The sequence below is a fragment of the Geospiza fortis genome, unplaced genomic scaffold (assembly GCF_000277835.1).
Source record: "Geospiza fortis unplaced genomic scaffold, GeoFor_1.0 scaffold662, whole genome shotgun sequence".
In the NCBI taxonomy this organism is placed as follows: Eukaryota; Metazoa; Chordata; class Aves; order Passeriformes; family Thraupidae; genus Geospiza; species Geospiza fortis.
In genome coordinates this window covers 1,212,330-1,231,815 of record NW_005054450.1, presented here as the reverse complement: position 1 = coordinate 1,231,815, position 19,486 = coordinate 1,212,330, and the positions used below count along the sequence as shown (strand labels likewise).

General features: G+C 41.6%; 1 protein-coding gene across 9 annotated transcripts in view; it reads right to left on the bottom strand.

The window, feature by feature from the left end:
• The window catches only part of KIF1B (kinesin family member 1B), a 72,288-nt gene that overhangs the window by 17,289 nt on the left and 35,513 nt on the right, over window positions 1-19,486 (bottom strand). For 7 of the 9 annotated variants that reach the window (XM_031062526.1, XM_031062529.1, XM_031062527.1 and 4 more), the window contains 12 exons: window positions 13,672-13,768; window positions 12,765-12,913; window positions 12,358-12,536; window positions 11,239-11,376; window positions 10,299-10,547; window positions 6,061-6,179; window positions 4,912-4,997; window positions 4,634-4,763; window positions 4,134-4,293; window positions 3,419-3,509; window positions 2,761-2,879; window positions 2,186-2,241 (listed from right to left, as the gene is read on the bottom strand). In XM_031062526.1, the coding sequence (XP_030918386.1) occupies window positions 2,186-2,241; window positions 2,761-2,879; window positions 3,419-3,509; window positions 4,134-4,293; window positions 4,634-4,763; window positions 4,912-4,997; window positions 6,061-6,179; window positions 10,299-10,547; window positions 11,239-11,376; window positions 12,358-12,536; window positions 12,765-12,913; window positions 13,672-13,768 (1,573 nt within the window). The remainder of the gene's footprint in view (window positions 1-2,185; window positions 2,242-2,760; window positions 2,880-3,418; window positions 3,510-4,133; window positions 4,294-4,633; window positions 4,764-4,911; window positions 4,998-6,060; window positions 6,180-10,298; window positions 10,548-11,238; window positions 11,377-12,357; window positions 12,537-12,764; window positions 12,914-13,671; window positions 13,769-19,486) is intronic. The other 2 variants (XM_031062532.1, XM_031062533.1) reach the window with 1 other exon arrangement.

Genomic DNA, 19,486 nt, shown 5'->3' with positions numbered 1-19,486 from the left:
GAAAAGAATAGAACTTAAAACTTCAGTCTTCACTTGTTCATGTTACAAACTGCCAGACCCCTGCATCACTTGGTTAAGATATTGTATATGTAAAAAGGCAGAACAAGACTTATTCCAGAGCCCTAATCCTGCCTAAGTATTTTTCTGGGCTCCTTATCTCTTGGTATTAGCGAGTATAACCAGCCAGATCCTCTCTAATTCCTTTCATTCAAATGTAGGGATAAACCATGTTTAAAAAAAATGAGACAGCTTAAATTCTAGAAATAACCTAATACTCCCTCACACATCATACCTTTTACTTACCATTACATGCTTTTTCATATCTGTTCACTCATTACATTTTTATAAATGGGAACATTTTAAAAGCTTCATTCCTTATGCTCTGATTGGGATTTTTGTAACTCTGATCTCCCATTTTTTTCTCCTTTCACATACTAACCTCACTGCTTTTATTAAGCCACATAATTATTCTCCCTTCTACCTCTCAAGACCCAATTCCCCCTTGCTCAGGTATTCTTTAGGTTCTCCCACCTTTACATCTCTGTATCCTTCGGCTTCTACTGTGATTTAATTTCCTGTGCACTGGAAGGACATAACAGCCCCCAGATAAAACAGGTCCCTACAGGGGTGCCTAGGTGCTCTCTTCTGAGATCTCTTTCTTTTCTGGGTAAAATAGCAGCTGCCTCAGAGGGACAGATTTTACAGGAATCAGTTATTCACAGCACAGCTCCACCCTGGGAGGCAGCGAGCTTGAGGCTCATCATTTACCTTCCCATACATTACTCAGGGTAGTAACTCCCTTACACCCAATCATCTCATGCAGCTGCACATGAACTCATTCCAGCCAGAGGAACATCAAACACACAAGTCACTCCAGGTTATTGCCAAGCAGAACGATTCAAAAGCATCAGAAGAGAGAAACAACAGAAAGACACATCTGACTAAACATAAAAGCTTGATTCTAGGTGTTCTCACAGACTTGCTCTGGTACAATTATTAATCAGCATGACTTTTTTTTGAGTTAAATAAAACAGAATACAAATGGAAGTGAGGAACAGCACTGTTAGTGGCAGGAAAGGAAGATGAGTGAAAAGGAAACCTATACAGAACACAGCAGAATGTTTCCTCTATACCTGCCTGTGTTTTCATATGCATCTCTCATCCCAGTATCACAAAACTCTATGCAGAACACTGAAAAATCAGAGGTCCTGGAAGTTTCAGGGAACAGATGCAGTGACACAAAAAAACCTGTGATACCCAGCACACTGGAGTCTACAGACTGTCTCTATGGTTCTCTCTAAAAGAGCCCTAAATTTAAGCACAGCATCATCCTTCCATGAGCACAACCATGGCAGCTTCTACTCCTAATACTACTACATGATGAAGGAAAAAGGAATTTGGAAGCACATTTTGGAACTACTTCTACATCTATCACAGACCAAGTTTGGCTACTAACCATCTCGTTTAGGAGCCCGCTCACTCTGACAACTGGGAACAGGCAGAAAGAGAAAAGGTGGCAGCTGGTCAGCTCCATCCTGGAAAGCAGCCACGGCAGAGGAGGCCAGCACGTTGGCATGCTCGGACAGCGTGTTCAGCACATGCACGTTTACATAGCCAGACATAAGGTACCTAATCAACTCAATTTTCCTTTCATGGTCTGCAGAGGGAATGCAACACACACAAAGGATGGTAGAAATATGCAGGTGAGAGAACGAGGGAGAAGGAGGAAATTAAAGGTGAAATGGAAAAAAAAAATCACAAAAGAGTTCAGCATGCATTATTCCAATTAAGCAAAGAAAACCAAGAATCATTTCAACAAACTCACTCACCAAACGAGAACATGAGAGAGCAAAAAGATGAAGCAATTAATGAATAAGCAAATTTCCAGTCAGTAAGTGCTCAGTAAGCAGGGGAAGAGCCACAGCCAGATCTCATGGAATATGTTCAATACCTCAGGAATGGAATTCTACCCCCTAATGAACTAAGCAGCACTTCTTGCAGAGGAGGTTGAGAAGAAATAAAAATAAAACATAAAGAGGGCAGAGAACCAGCAAAGGCATTCAGTGCCCCCTGCAGCACTCACTCCATTTACATTTCTCGGTGTCCTGCATACCTCAGGAACACACTACAACCTCCATTTGCAGCAGCAGAGCTGTGATGTACAGAATTAGAGAGCTGTTCTCACCTGGCTTCGACAGTGGCATAGGGGGAGGGAAGAATCTTCGAGAAGGCTGTGGAGGGCTACAGAGAAATGAAGAGTTATCAATACAGAGGCAGTTAAACGTAAGAAATATACACAAATGCACACACATGCATCTTTGTATACACACACCTATTATTGCCTCTAAAAATATCCTCACAATTCTATCAAGACAGGTAAATGTCCCCTGTCAGGAAAACAAGGGGGCTCAGCACACTTCTCAGACTAACCTATGCTCATTTTCTATTCTAGCTTAACCAATCCCAGGAGCACTGCTGAGATTTTCCCAGAGCTCACACTGCTGAAGTTCCCAGTATTCCCAGTGCACTGCTCCAATCACCAGGGGGTTTCTAGGGTGCACTGGCAGAACAGCTTTCCATGTTTGACAGGGCAGAACAATTCCATCAGTCACTACATTGGGTAAACAGGCCTCTGCCAGCACTTTCACCTCCATCAGGGATTCTGCTTCTGAGGCTGTGGTGCACAATTTCAGGAGTACAAAAACTGCATAACCTGAGCATGATCCCCAAGTGCCTTTATGCCAGGCTAGTGACCAATACCTGTTGAGATCCTGTCCTTGCAGGTGGAGAGGATGCTGCTGATAATGTCCAAAGACTTCAAAGACAATAGGCTTTGTTTTGATGTACTCCACAAATGATTCTGTCACTTCCACAGCAATCTATTTCAAGAGTAAGGAAAGAAAATGAGACATTCAAAAAAGGAAATCTCTTTTAGAAGTCTGTATTTTTCATATCACTTAGTGTCACTCACAGTAAAAGCAACTGCATTCTCTTCTGGTTTAGGCATTAATTCTACTCTCCAAGAAAGGAGAAAATTAAAGCCTCAGTATCAGGCATTTCAAGTAGAAGAAGAGGAGGCTGTATGTAACCAAAGCATTACACAGTTCATAAAAATAGATATATCCAGCTCATCTGAGATCATGAGCACTGCTATTCACATGTATATTTATTTCCTGAACTCTAGACTGTTTTCATCCTGGAAAGGAAACACAGAATTCAATGGCAGGAAGTAGAGGTGAAGGAAGAGTTAAATTTGCCACAAAGAATCATTCTGTGTTTTGTTTTGTGATGGGGATTACATCATTCACCTGATCACTCCTAGTACTGTCTATTCCTAATAATTCTGCCTGCCTTGAAGGACACACACAACTCCCAGTGCTGACAGAGGAAGTTACTGCTCACAGGAAGCTTTACTTACATTCTGAACATGGTAAAACCCAAGGGGAGTCCCTCGGCCATTGTTTTTGAGAGGTTCTGTTGAGAAAGCTTCATCATGTCGATGTAAAAAGCTTTTAAAAAAATAAACCAAAAATCAGCCACCACAGAATGGTTTAATGAAGATTGCTGTGCTCTGAATCCAACCCTGAAAGGAAATCCTAAAACCCTAAAAGAAATGTATTTTGCTGGAACTTTAGAAGCAGTTGAGGGATGGCCTAAAGCTGGGCATACCACAGTCTTGTGGGACCACAATTGTGGTACTTGTTTTATGTCTTTATTACTCCTTTTTATTATCTTCCTTAAGAACCCAAGCCTAAGAGCACTTTCACTTGAGGAGTACTGATTTCCTCCAGGGTCATGCAGCTTTCATTCAAAAGGGTGTATGTACAATCTAGCATTGAATTTTTCACATTAAAAGCTTAAAACCTTAAGATATCTATAAACTAGTAACTTACGAGTCCACTTTGATTCCTAATTCCTTTCTGCAAAACTTTAATCCTTGACATCTGCTTAAGAGAAAGTGAGGACCAAGAACTCCAGTAAGTGACAAGGTGTTTTTCTCTGCTGTACAACACCTCCACCCATCTGAAAAGTTCTCAGAGTTCCACTGCCCACTGTTCTTTGCTCTCTCTATCATTATCTCATCATATCTCTATACCATTAATTGCCTAATGCAAGTGAAGACAAATTCTTACTTGAACTGGCAGAAAATATCTGCATATTCGGGCAGGATGCCACTGGCCTGAAGCACTGTCACACGGAAGGTAAACACACTGCCCAGCTTCAGGTGATCACCAATTTCCTCCGTGAATCCTTCCATAGTCATCTTTCCATCCAAAGTGGCTGACTTCAAATCTTAGGGAGAAAAAAAAATCCGACATGAAATAACTTTTTTTTTCATTTTTTTTCTCCTTTCTTTTCTTGAAATAGTTCTTCAGGAGACAGTTTAGTCCCATCACATTTTTTTCCCTTTTAAACCCAAATAATTTGCTGATAACCAAAAGATCCAAATATCTGAGAAGTTTTTCAGCACTGTTCTTCAAATGAATCTCTCATGTTCAACCAGGATCTCGCATGTTCAACCTCTCCCTAACCATGACACTCTTGAAGGACACTCAGAACTCCTTTCTATGACTGACTGAAAGTGTCACAAATTTCCCACAAGTTCTCCAAATACCAAGTATTTCTTGCTTACCCAGCTCATTCATTCTGTTGATCTCCTCTGGAGGAGTGGTAACCTCTGAATTCTGTCCTTGCCCTTCCACAATCCTTAACTCCTCCAGTGACAGTCCAGACCGAGTCATCGCAACTGAAGAAAAGTCACTCTGAAAATGAAATATAACAGTGGCTTGTAACAGACCTCTGCACTTTCTGAGTTTGCCATCCCCTTCTTTTCCTACAACACGTGTTCTTTATTTAGAAGCACAAGCTACTACACTCAAAGATACCTAAATCAATTTTAAGAATTCTTACCTTATCAAAATACTCATTGTCAAATGAAATTTTAGCTGTGCCAGATTGTCGAATACCAGATCCATAATCTGGGGCTTCTTCATCAGCTAAAAAAACACAGGGAAAAAAGAACATAGATTAATATTTATCTGGAAATATTCAGTCAATGCTAAGGAGACCAAACCAAACTAGACTTTTGTACGCATTAAACCAGATTTTAATTCACTTGTTTTAATCCCTGCCAGGGTGATTCTTACACATCTTCAGAGTCTGAGCTTCATTATACGCTCCCATGGAGAGTGAGGCTTCCAGGGTTACCCTACCTAAAGAAGCAAGAACTGTTGGCATTTGGCCACTGCTGGAAAGGGCAAATTATGGGAAGGATCTGTGCTCCCACCAGCATGGCTAAGGCACGGCCCTGCCAAGCAGCCCACCTCACACTGAGCATGCTGAAACATCAGGGACTGAGCAGTGACCTGCAGTGAACTCTGGCACACACACAATGGCAGCTCAGCGCTGGTGAGGCCGTTACCACCCCGGATATCTACTCCTCTCTTCTGAAAAGAATTCCTGGTGATTAAACACTGTGTTAAAGCAGCTCCTAGTCTCCACGTTTTTAGGGAGGCAATGAAGGGGGAAAGTGCTGCTGATTTCTGTTCCCACCATGCTGAAAACCATCAGTTCAGGAACTTCGTCACGTGCTCTCCCCAGGCCCCAGAGGAGCACATTTCTGAGCATTATTTAAAGGGATAGTTTGAGCACAGCTAAAACTTGGTACATTTAACTTTAATGCAGGTCATCAAAACTATCAAACCAGGTACCCTTCTGCACTGTTTATACTGGGTGCCAGAAGGAAAAAGCTTTCCTTTAGTTTTAGTTTTCTGACGTACTGACAGTAGTTAAATCTTCCACTGTCCTAAAAAGCAGTGTTGCATTTGTTGCCGGTTATAAAATTCAGTGGACAACATCATCATAATTTTAAAATCTTTTGTTCAGTAACATTATTTCAAGACTTATTCATGCTCAGCCCATACAGTGAAACAACAAATGAAATAATTTCAATACCAACAGAGAGCAAATGTCCTTTGCAACATGAAGGCTATTCAGGTTTGAGTATCAGGAGAATGGTTTGGTTTGCTAGCCTGGTTCCTGAAGGCAGCAGTGCCTCACCTGCTATGGCCTGCACAGCCACGCGCAGGAAGCCCCGCACTTCGCCCTTCTCGCTGACCACGGCCACCCTGTGGATCAGGGGCACTGGGTACAGCAGGTTGCTCAGGTACACGAAGGCTCTGGAAACAGGAGGAGAGAAACACAGCCAGCATTAGGAACGGTGTGCCAAACCCCACTGCAGCTTTGCTCGGCTCTGGAACAGTCAGATCTCAGACACTGCATCTCCCAGACCTGCAGGAGGTCCCGGGTCCATCCTGCCCACACAGGAGGTCCTGGGTCCACCCTGCCCACACAGAGCTCTGGCCAAGCCCAGTGCAGCCACCAAAGGCTCTCAGTCAGAGCTCAGAGGGACCCAGGGCTCACAGGAATGAGTTACAGACACAGGGAGAGAGGATGGCTGTATGGAAGGTAACCAGAAATGCACTGAAGTTGTGAATGGAGCTGTTAGCAAGCTGACAGAATCCATCAGGGAACTACTGATGATAAAGAATGAGGTAGTTGGAAATGATAAATTTAAAAGGAATTGATCTACTGTGCTCACACAGTCTCCATTTTTTACTGAACATATAAACCCACTCTTTTAAAAACAGACTGACTGAATGTTTTCTCTCTTCTATATTCCTTTGATAACACTGTGTGCAGAACAATCAGAAACCCACAATAAACCATAAGTCATCACTTAGGTTTCTTGGAAGATTCACTGATTGCACAGATAGTGGAAGACTGAAAGTCTTCACAGGTAAATCTCTTTAGGAGCATTTGATTCATTTCTTTGAAAAAACAGAACATAACAAATAAGACATGACAGCACTATTCTAGAGCAACCACTTGGAAATTACAGTTTCCAAAAGGAAAAACAGCATTTAGGCCCCATAGGGGATGATCCTGCCCTGCACTAACTTTTAAGTTATATACAAGCAGGGTCTGTTTTGGAGCAGTAAGGTAACCAATTTAATTGTACAGATTTTAATTAAAAGTCAGACTAAAGTTACTAAGTTATTTTATGTTCCTGCAATGAATTGCAGTAGTGTTTAAAGCATCACACTTCAGTGGGATTAGCTTGAGCAAGACATTAAATGTTGATATGCTCAACAAGTCAGCTAAAGAACAGCTCTCAACAAGGGGAAAATAGGGAAGGTTTTACTTATTAAATGAGCTGTTTCAGAGGTCAGAAGAATACTGAGACACACAGAACTTTAACCAATACTTTTACCAGTTAGTAAATTTAAAGTGACTAATTATGCAATTTTAATGAATTTTTGCACATTAAATTAATCAACAGTAACCTGTTTTACTAACTCCATCCTTACAGTTCTTTTTATTAGTCTTTAGTATTATGAATAACTAATTCCTGTAATTTATAACTGTTATTGTTTAACATTCCTACGAAAAGTCCTGCATGACAAAAGGGAAGTGTTGCTCCTTGGGTTCACATGCCCCTTCCAAGGATGAATGAACTCTTTTTGAAATGACAAGGAAGTCAAACAGGTGTCAGTCATGAACCAAAGACACAAAAATAATGCTACTAAAAAAAAGTGGTGACAAAATGCAATAGAGAAGAGGATGATTAATATGGCTACAAAGTAGCAAAACAAAAAATGAAGAAAACCATACAACAACAACAAAAACCAACTGCAACATAACACTTCACTAAGATTAGGATTTAATTCCTTTTCAGTCTGCTTCAAAGTGAGGTAAGCACTTATAAAGCAGTGCCAAGTTAGGAGTGGATGATATCTTAAGGTTTTCCTCCTCCTCTTCCCACATCCGTGAGGACTCCCACTCCCCAAAGAGCCCCTAAGTGTCCCCCTGCACTTAGGCCAGCAGACTGAAAGAGGGGGGCTGGATTAGCAGAAAGATTGGTGAGGTAAAATGGCATACTCACAACAAAACTAGAAATTAAATTTAACAAACACAATTTTTAAAAAAAAACAAAACCAAACTAACAGAACTCAAAATCATGGCAGATATTTTTAAAAGAAACACATTAGGATTTAAATAAAATATCCCATAGTCCTCTCCCACCTCCCTTAAAAAAAAAGCAAATGCTTGATATGTCACACCATTAAATAGAGTCAATCTTGAAGAAACCCAGCATGCCAGGAGAAATGGCTAAAGGGACCAGCTCTTTTTTGTTTTCTTTAAGAGTTACAAATAAAAGACAGTCATAGCACAGAGAGAGAAAAGAAAGTAACTGTGATGGCCAGGGAGTTAGATAACTACATGCTCCATTTCTCCTCCTCCTCTCCTTCATGACCTGCACTTGTTATTGCTGACAACCTCCCAAAAACACTAAAAATTGTTTTATTTGTCCTTCACATTCTATAACATATCAACCAGTACACACTTGGAAGTGATAAGGAATTCTGGTTTTGATACAAACTGAACACTGCCTTGTGCTCAAGACAATACCTATGTAGATGGACACCCCTGGTGCTTGTAAGCCACTGTTCAAAAGCAGAATTCTCACACTGGAGGACACAGAGGGCTCACAATAGCTCCTACTCAGTGGTGCTGGACAGTCTAACAGCCTCTGCCGACAGAATGGGTACAACAGAACAACAGGAATAGAAACAACAGAAACCAAAAACTGAGGAAAAGTCACTCTCTAGCCTCATAATAGGAACTAAGTTTGATCCCTCGACACATTCACAGCTCTGTACGTGCAGCCCACACCATGCAGGCTGGTGCCCAGAGTGCTGCAGCTCCACAGCTCAGAGCTCTCCACAAAGCAGGGACTCGGATCTGTGTGCCTGCCAGGAAGCACAAGTGTTTGCTTTACACACTGCATCTGCTCAGCTCGTGCTGTGCTTCCTGAGCCCTCTGAGTGAGCAGGAACAGCTCAGCTCTTTCCCAGGCTCCAGGGGCACACGGGGCACCCTGGGCTCAAAGGAGCTGACAGCCAGCCCAGAGCAGCACAGACGGCTTTCCCAAACTGCTTCCCACCTGAACCAGATAATCAGAGTTTGTAAAACGTGGTACCAAGCATTGCATGTAAGGGCACAGATTCACAGACCACAGAGGACTAACACAGTTTCTTGCAACTTAAGTATTTTTTGTTTAAAAACCAGGATCAAGGAAGTTCCAAGTTTCACTACTGACAATGCCTGAGGTTAGACACACTACAGTGAACTGGCCAAGCTCTGGTCCCTATTTCTTTGTTCCTTCCTTCTGCTGGCCATGGAGCCCTTTTTGTACCATGCCTGTGGCAAGCACCTTAATGAGGATGTTGGCTTACAGGGTAAGCAAGGAAGCACAGAAGCATCATCAGGGGAGAGGGAAGCAGCAGAGAGAGGAGCCAAGCCACTAAATAAAATGTTTCTGTTTCTTGTAATGAGAAACGTGCTAGTGAGACTATTACTGAAAAAACAGTGTGAAGAACTACATTTCTTTAATGTAACTTGCTGTCCCTTAAGGGTCTACATCACAGACTGAGGTCTGGTAATGCCATAATTCTTTCTGTTCTCAAAAGCTCAATAATATTCTAAAATACACCAAGGAAACCTGTTTCAGGAATTCAAGCATAGTGCCTGGGGAAAGTGCTGATAAACAGAGTGAATTTCAATGTTGATGACCTTCCACCGTGTAATACTGGCTACAGAGAGTCAACCATAATCTGAGAAGCCAAATCATCTCAGAGAACACACTTTTTCTCATCAAGAAAGGACCATTATTCTTTCTCCACATGCTATCTTTTTGTATGCAGTGGATGTTAAACCTGAGAAGCCAAATCATCTCAGAGAACACTCTTTTTCTCATCAAGAAAGGACCATTCTTCTTTCTCCACATGCCATCTTTTTGCATGCAGTGGATGTTTTCAAAAACAACAGATTTCTGGGTTTGGACTGAAAGACTTCCCACCATAGCCAGATTCTCTTCCATGGAAGAAAATAACATGCTACAATTCTGTCTCAGTGACCCTGCAACGGCTAAATAGGGAATTCTATAAAGGTTTAAATTCTGTATACAAACCCCCATTCATTCCAAGCTGCAACAGTCACCTAGATTTACTCACACTGTCGCATCTAAGGGTTATTTTCTCAATTACTACTTAGGTCTTCATTCCAGACACAGGAATTTAAAACTTAATGTTGAACTACACTCATTCTCTGGCAATTCCAATTTATGGACATGGATATTTTGGCCAGACTGACCATCTGTGTAGCACAAGGCAAAGCCATTGCAGTCTGCAGCAAGAGCTGGTCCCTTTTGGCCATTCTCAGAGTAACCTCACCAACCTTCCCACTAAAATGAACCAAGGGGATCGGTCGTAAAACGGGTCGCGCCCATCATTGAAGAGGTCTGATCCCTCCTCAGTCCCAACGTCGGAGCCAGTGTCATCCACAAAGGCCTCATCATCAAAGTCCTCCATCTCATCCTGCTGCTCATCTGCCAGCTCAGTGATGTCGGAGTCGGCCGTGGAGAAAGTGGGGGAGGGCGTGCGATCGGCCAGGCGCTCGTTGACGCAGCCATGGAATATGGGGGAGCTGCACATCAGCGAACGGACACCGATTAACAGGGTCAGCACACAGAACCTCAGCAACAGCGCTTTGCTGCCATCAGCACACAGACCCCTCAACAACGAGCAACGGCTTCAAACCACCTGGACTGCAACGAAACGGGAGGGAGGGGGCTGCCAACAAAGTCAGGGAAAAGAGTGTCCTTGAACGGAGCAGGAAGCAAATGAAAAAGGAATAGAAACATGGCTGAGCATATAGAACTTGAGAGGACATCCATGTAACAGAGCTACATTTCTTATTTCCAACACAGCAGTTCTGCAAATAAAAATATTGTAAAGGTGCGGCCGACAGCAGGAAATATTAAAGAATCCCATCAGACACTTCCCTATGGTATGAGCAAACTATTTGAATCACACATATGAGACACTCTGGATCACTTTTCCAGTGTTCTTCGTATTCTTACAGCTCTGCTCCAGTGACTTTAGATGGAACTTAGCCGGTTATATTATTTTAAAATAAATTTGTAACTTACTAAATGCTCACTCAAAGCACATTCTACTACTAGATACCTGAACCGGCAACATTCTAAAGAGCATTTTCTACTCTTAACTGTATTTAAAGTCTATTCCAAATCCCTGAAAGACAAGACCCAGCTGGCCCAGAGGCCACACGGTTAATTCAAGCTGGCAGTGCAGCAGCAGTGAGGCGCTGTCCGTACCTGCCCACGAGCTTGAACCAGTGGAAGCGGTCGTAGAAGGGGTCGCTGCCCGTCATGGAGCCCTCGGGCTCCTCCTGGCTGCCGGAGGCCACTTCCCCCGCCCGGTCGTACATCTCCCGCATCAGCTCCAGCCTCTGCCTGCAGAGACAGCAGCAGCAAAGAGCTCAGAGAGAGGGTTAAGCAGGCAGAGAACACCAAGTGAAGTGTTCACCTCACTGGTTTCACCTGTACCAAGTTACACCTAAGAACAGAGGAGACCATGCCCTAAGTGTGGTGCTTCGCTAATTCCCATAAATGTTAGAGAGTCTCATTGTCAGCTAAGCCCTCTAAGCACAAGGCAAGGTCACTGTAGAAGCTTACATAAATCTTGGATTTCAATACACTTCTAAATATTCCTCTTTCACATCTAATTCTGGCATATTTTTTGCTTCAATTTTTTTATCAGACCATGTTACTGAGTAACTTTGGCAGTTCTTTGCATTCCACTCCAGAAATGTTGGCATTTTGATTCAAAAGTGAACCAATTCCATTATAGACTCTAATTATCCATTTCTTTTCTTGAAGGAAACAAGTGTTTCACACTGCAAGATCCTTTGTCTAGCAGTTATTAGTAGGAAAAAAGTCCTTCAGTCAATATTTAGATAATGGGGGAAAAAATGTCATTTACATGTGATGAAATAATTTAGATTGCAGTCAGAATTTGTGACAGAATTTGTGTAGCTTCCATAGAAATAAAATCTTCTTTATTTAAGATTTTTATCATAAATTATGTCATATACTTTCAAGTTATATAAAGCAGGTGGCAAGGAAATTATTACAGTGGAAGGACTGAAAAAAGTAATGCATAGAGATGAGCTGTGATGAGTCTTATTACATTCAAAAGATAAAGTCTAACCTCAAATTACAAAAATTAGATGTGAAGCTAAGGTTAGAAGTTGGAGAAAAGTGCACTTGTTCAAACAATCGGAAAAGCTGGTATTTAGAACGTCCCACACCGTCTAGAAAGTTTGGGAGGACACAGAGAAAAAACAGAAACCGGTAAGGAACAGCGAGGGGAGAAATTTTTGAGTGAAGTTCCTTGGACACAGGGAATTTTGTTCTCTCATACTACTGACATACTTGAGTTTTTCCAAGGACCAGTAATGCGTGGCTCCGTTCTTCAGGTCCTGCACCTCCACGGCCACCACGGTGCGGGGGAACGGCCGGCGCTCGCGGCCCTTCTCCGGCTCGGCGGGCAGGAGCTCCGGAGGCAGCGGGGAGTACAGGGTGTCCGTGAGCAGGACAAACTGGAACTGCACCTGCATGTCAGACACAGCACTTTGGTCCTCAGCAGCCAGATGCTGCCGTGGCACGTTCACTCACACAGAAGCCCAAATCAAGGACTCACAATTTTCTGAACCCTTTTACAGCCCAAATTAATAAGCAAGAGACATACAATTACAAGAAACTCAGAGCATTTACAGCAGGATTATACAATCAAAACTGTTGGTTTAGAAAATTCAAAAACTGGCTCTGCATGTCCCTACCTTTTTCTTTAACTCTACGCTGATTGCATTGGCTTCCTTCAGATATACTGCATTTCCCCAGAGCTGGTCCCTCAGTGAAGTGAACTGGTGGAATTTCCACTTCCTGAAAGCCCACTGGGCGAGTTCGTACTCATGGCGTGTCCAGGGCACTGGGAAGGGCAAAGAAAAAGAGAAATCAAACAATGTGGCTTCCTCTCAAAACCATCACATGCGGTATCCAATACTCCTGCTGACTGTGCCATCAAGCTCTCAACACATTTTCTGGAAGAGCAGAAAACAAAACTCTACGTTTTCATTATTCATCATGGAAAAACTGGACTCAAACTTCCTCAACATTAGCAGTGGAGATTAATGATCATGTAAATGAGATTTGGAACAGAGGAAACAAATTTTTTTCTGCTCCTATTATTTTAAGTTATTTGGCAACTATTAAAGCCAAATGCTGAAAGAGTGGAATGAGAGCAAGTATAATGAGAGTAATAAATTATCTACTGTCCAGAAATGGGGTTACACAGACATGTCACAGCATTCTAAGAATTCCTAGCAAGGAGGAAAAGAGAAACTTCAAGATCAAAACAAGGAAACAAAGGCAACAGTGTTATTTTGTTTTAAGACATCTGAGCTCTGCTAGTGCCAGGAAGAGATTCCTTCAGGAGCACCAAATCAAAGCTTGGGGTAAAACTAATCTAGTTTGTGCACCAGTTGTATTAGAAGATGTATGTTTACAGTTCATGTGGAATGTTATTCTATAAATGGGTATTTGAAATCTTGATGCTGAGAGGATTACAGATCAAGAACTTGCAATGTTTTGCAGCTTTCCAAAGCAAGTTTTCTATCACTAGAGATGATACAGCAGCTGTTCCTTTAGACTTGGTTATATCCAAATTATTTTTAGCTTCAAACTCACCTTCTTCCTCCTCCTCCTCCTCCTCCTCTGTTGTTTCAGCTGCCAAGGACCGTGTCTCTACCTGCTTCTGGAGGGCCTGCAGTTTGCTCTCATAGTCCTGTGGGGAGAGAGGAGACACTGTGTAGGAGGACAGACAAGAGCAGGAGGAAGCTGAGAGACACCGAGAGCTCAGAGCGACAGACACAGATCACACCACACAGACACTTCAGAGGGCTCACAGCTCACACCAGCACTGCACTGTGCAATCTCCCCTGCAAACAGAACACAGAGGCCAGCACAGGATAGAAGAGCTGGTCTCTAAAATCACCACGTTTACATGTACACAGTGTGCAGAAGAGGGAAAGCTTTAGGATGTTCTTTTGTGGGGTTTTTGCTAAAGACAGGAAGAAGGGGATTTTATTTGGAGGCTGGCTGCTGCTTTCAGAGAGGTAGAAAAGAAGCAGAAATAGAGAAAAATGCAAAAATAAATTTGAAAGGGGAGGATTATTCACCTTCATTTTCTCAAACAGAAGGATTAACAGCACCACTGATTTGCCTTTTTATACAAAAAAAATTAATTTCAAATATTAGTGGGGGAAGCACTTTGTTTTCAATTAGATTTTCCCCACAGCATGCAAGAACCACTCTCTCACGTGTATTTAAGACATCAGAAGTTAAAATACCACCACGGCCCTGGCAGAGAAGTCTGTGCAGTGGCTTCCCCACGAGGAACACTTCAGCAATAGCTTCTGGTACAACAGCATTTTCTTCCTGTTCAGACCTTATCGTGCCTTGAAACAAATGCTACTTAAACCTAATGAGCCTTTTATTATTTGCTGGCAAGACAAATACAAATTAGAACAGACTCTGTCACTGTGCTCTTGGTCTCAAAGCCTATCCCACTAGGGTATTTTATTTTTTTAAGATAAACCTTTGGCATATTATTACACAAATTAAACTGGTTTCTCAAGATTTTTATACAGGAGTTACAACAACAATTCACTAAGGGTGTTGTTGAGTTCTTAAGAATTCTTGAAGGCACTCATCTTGTATTCCAATCTTCTCTCTTCCACAGTTCCAAATCCTAAAATTCTTCTCCAATGCCCAGTTTGTAATAGTATGTTCTTAAGTCCAAGAGCTACAGAATAAAAGCTTTACATTTTCCTCCCATAGCACTTAAGCATCCCACCTAAAGAGCTGCATCACTTATCCACAATATGATGGTGTCAGCTTCAGCCAGGAAGGCTTTAGAAAATTAAAATGCAGCCATCATATGAAGGCCAAAGGAGTTCAATTTTGCTCTCAGGGATATTGAATTTGTGGTATTCAAAATCATGCACTTTCTAAGGGCACAGCTACCATTTGTTAATGCTATTTTCGGAAAATATTGCTTATGAACCTGAAAGAATCTGGAAGTGTATCTCCTTTCCAAATAGAGTCTAATTTCTTCTTGAATATTTAATTTGGCTAAAATGCTCCTTCTTAATTTGTTTCTGCTCCATTCACCCTAAGTTGGCTACTTACTTACACAGGAAGTAACCTCAGCCCAGCAGCGTAAGTACTGCAAACAAACCAAATACATATCCTTTCTTTTGACATTCATCCTGAAATTCTTAGATTCACCAAAAGTCTATTCTAGACTCCATGAAACCTCTCATGAAGTATCAGACTTATCTACTCTTCTGAAATGCCCAGCATAATCCTGATTTTTTTTTAATATAAAGGCACTTTTTTTAATCTATTTCCCTCATTCCATGCAGATAATGCTGTTACATTTGAAAATGAGATAAAACTGGTGAGATGCAAAGTGACACAAATAAGCTTCTCTCACTTGCAAGGAAAGGCAAAATATTTTATTTTCCTGTAGTCTGAAGTCGATAATGTCATTTTGAGCAGCTAAATTGCAGAAATGGAAAGCTCTTCAAGTAGCATTTTAGTAGAATCTTTCCAGATTCTTTTGGAGAAACTGAAAAGCTGGAGAGGGAATGGGGGGTTGGGGGAAACAAAAAAGACCCCAACCCAACCAACAAACCCACACCCCATACGCTCAAAGTAGACAAAGCTTTTTTAAGACCAGACTGGAGCAGTTAAAGCAGAACACTCCACCACAACAACTGAGATGTGATGTCTGCCCAGGTACTGCCATGTGATTCTCCCCTGGATTCGAGGTGCACAGAAAAGTTCATTCCTTTTGCCTTCAATGAGCAAACAAAGGGAGAACAGCCAGCTCTGTGTTTTCTTCCAGAATTTAGATAGACAGCACACAGGATGGTACAATGGGACAGCACTGAAGATGGGAATGGTTTATATTTCCTTGTGCTACAAAAAGCTCTTCTTTTCCTTTATATTGAATTTAAATAAACTGTCTGAGATGGACACAAGCCTGCTTTGCTGCTTTCCACATAACAGCAGAAACACCAGAGTGGATGAACTTACAAGAATCAGACTGAGGAACAATTAAAGAAACCTTTATAACTCTGCTGGAACAAGCCCAACCCCAAGATAAATAAAAGCAGGACAAGCCTGCAGTCAAGTTTCATCTCCATTTCACTGATACAAGTCTGACACTTACAAGAGTATTTCATAGTTTATTGAAAGAGCACTTGTTACAATACAAACCAGTTCTGCTTTTCACAAGGCAGATACTTGCTCTTAAGACAATCCAAAAGAACAGACAGATCTGAAAATCCCATTTAGTTTAAAGGCAGCTCACTGCTTTCTTTACAGTACAAATAGTTACACAGCATAGATTTCTCATGTGGCAGCTCCTGAAGAGATTTAATGGGAAGTATCCAAGAAAAATGTCAACAAAGAACAAGTTTCAACATGTAAAGGACACAGTGAGGAAGATACTGAAACTATGCTGAATGTACTGATAAAAACAGCATCCTCTAATTTGACAGATCCCTAAATTCAGATTGCTTGAGGAAGGATGTTGGAGTCAATCTGAGTGAGGAGCATTAGTGATGTGCATTTAATCCCACTCCCAAGTCCAGCGTCCCAGGGAGTCCTGGAGAAGCCATCCCCAAGGCACAGGTGGATCCAAGCCAGCTGTCAAGGCACAGCAGCACTTGGCAAAGGCAACTGAACTTAGTAAAAGAGCACTTCCACCATGGATGCCACATTTCCATTACCCTGAAAGCCTTTTCACACAGACATCAATGGAAGCAGCTGTCTCACTGTTCATTAACTCCATTAACACAGGATTTGGAGTGAGAGTTGTGTGCATTTCTGAATAGTGCAAGGAGATCCACAGTTCTCACACTGCTTCCCTTATCAGATGAAGCACTGCACTGCAATTCATATCAAATTCTTAAATATCCTCCTAAAAACCAGGAAAAAAGCTGCTTCCTTGAAGCAGACTGGGCTCCATTCTGACACTGACTGTCCTTTTTCTGCTTTGTCAACTCGTACAGCAGAACAGGCAGGGCTGTTCTTCCAGTGCTGCACTAAAACAGTGGGGTAAGACAGACTGATGGCAACCTACTGCTCACCAGCACCACCCAGGCATTCACAGAGTTCTTTTCTGAGTTTTAAGTGAAGTAAGTTGGCACAAACATTTTAGTGTTCAGCATTAAGGATCAAGCAGCAGGAGTTTTAGCCTCGTGTCAGTACACGCAGTTCCATGGACTCAGAAGGACTCTGTGCTCAATCCCGTGGTGACTCCATAGAGGCAGCACAATCCTCCAGAACACGGACAGGAGATGGGATTGCTCTGGTCTCCTGCCACCACCCCCCCGTGCAGGCTGCTATGTCTGCCTCACGTATTCCTAGGGCACTGAGAGCCTTTTCCCAAGCATGCATGTTCAACAGAGTCCAAGCCTTTTTGAGGATATATAAGAACTCATTATGCTTGACATGCACAAAACCAAAGTGCAATGCACTACTAAAACAGGATTCTAAATTAAAAACAACAGCAAAACATTACTTGCAGCCCAAACCTCATTTTGCAATTTGGACTCAAGCTCAAAGCAAGTATTGCTCATCTACAAGCCTTCTGTTCTTTAAGAATCAAGGCATTTTTGGAAGCAATGCTTTATTTCCTTTGTTCAAGTAGGCCAAAGCATGAGACAAATGCAAGTTACAAAGCCAGATCTGGACACAGAACTAAACCTGCCATAAAGGAAAACTCCCAGTTTGTTCTTTTAGGAGTTGGAGGACTGACTTTGTATCTCCTTCAGCAGAGGCCACCATCCCATCAGTGATACATGTGCTGAGAATTAAGAGCTGACACTTGATTACTTGATATGTAAATAGCACGTGTGTTGCAACAGCACCTACAACACGCCCAGCTGAGGCAGGGGAGAAGTAGGATAGGACAAAAAATACGGAAAATAAGCTTAAGACACTTGCCACTCACCTACAGCTATGCTGAGCCACACACAAGTAACAATTACCAGTAGGGCTTATATTTTATAAAAAAATAAGCAACCTCAAGTAAATTCAGGATACTTGTGCAAAACAGCACAAATACACTGCAAAGCGGACCTACCTTACCAAATGTGGTAGAGCGTCCAATTTTGTTTTTAAAATTTTATTCAAGTTAAATTTAAAAGCAAAATAAGTCCCCAAATATTTCTATTGGCTTACAGTTAAGGCCACGGATTTTCCAAAGAGCAACTTTGTCTTGCACTTTTGGAAACTCAGAAAATAACCCAGCATCATTCAGGTTGGGACTCTCCAATTGCAACAAAACCTCAAAGCCTATTCCTCAATCACTAGTTTTTCAGTAATTTGCTTGGAACAATCTGAAGCAGGAATAGCGAGCCTTTGTGTTATGGCGAATCACCTGCAAGTGCAAACCCCTTCAGAGCAAAATACAAATGAAAGATTTTAACTCGCATTTTGAGTGTGGGGAGAAGGAAAACTGATCTTATTTTCTCCTCAAAGCAACCTTCTCCTTTATTAAATGAGTCTTGAATTCTAGTTTAATCCAAGACCAGAGGCACTAACATGAGGTATCACATTAAGATGAAACAGTTCAATTCTCCCATCTCACAGGAGAATTCAGCCAAAAGTAGTGATTTATAAATCTTCCTAAGAATAACTATTTCAAGAACATCTCCCAGACTCATGCCTGAGAAAGCTGAAAACATAAAAGAATTAGCTTTTTGAGTGCACCAGAGTGTTGAAAAATCCTAGTTCCTTTCCACAGTCTCAGTATAATAATTAAAACCTATTATATTTAGAGATACAATGGGAATTAGAAAAAGCTTGTTTCCAAATAATTGCTTCAGCATTATATATATATTCTGACATAAAATTCCATTCAGGCTGGTTTAACTGTCACAGCAATTTCATACCAATATTTATGAACTTAAGCAGAAGGAGAAGAGACATCTACTCAGGGAGCGCGACCCAATATCTCTTCCTAATTTCTTTATAAAAAAGCCAACAACTTTTGGTTTATAGATTATTATTACTATTAAAAATTGAGTTAAGAGTGGAAAATATTGTTCTGAAGAACCAGATCCATTTATAAACAGATGGTCAGTTTCCTTATTGCTAAGAAAAAGGTCACAAGAAACATTCAATGCTAGAAACTAAACTCCTCTTTTGATTGTCTACATAAAACACAGGAGGAAGGTAGCACTTGGTAAGTTCCAGACAATATTTTCAGCATTAGAAAAATACTTCAAGACACACACACACACACAAAAAAAACTTGGTAAATGAGCTAGTGGGAAGTTCTCCCCTCCACCTCCCTCCCTCTGAGTCTTCTAGTCTATGAAAAAAGTTCTTACAATTTTTCAGAATATTCTTCCAAGGGATGCTGTTAAAACTGCAAGGAAAGTCACATGCAAAGTGCCCGGGACGCAGGGCCGGAGCCTGGCGC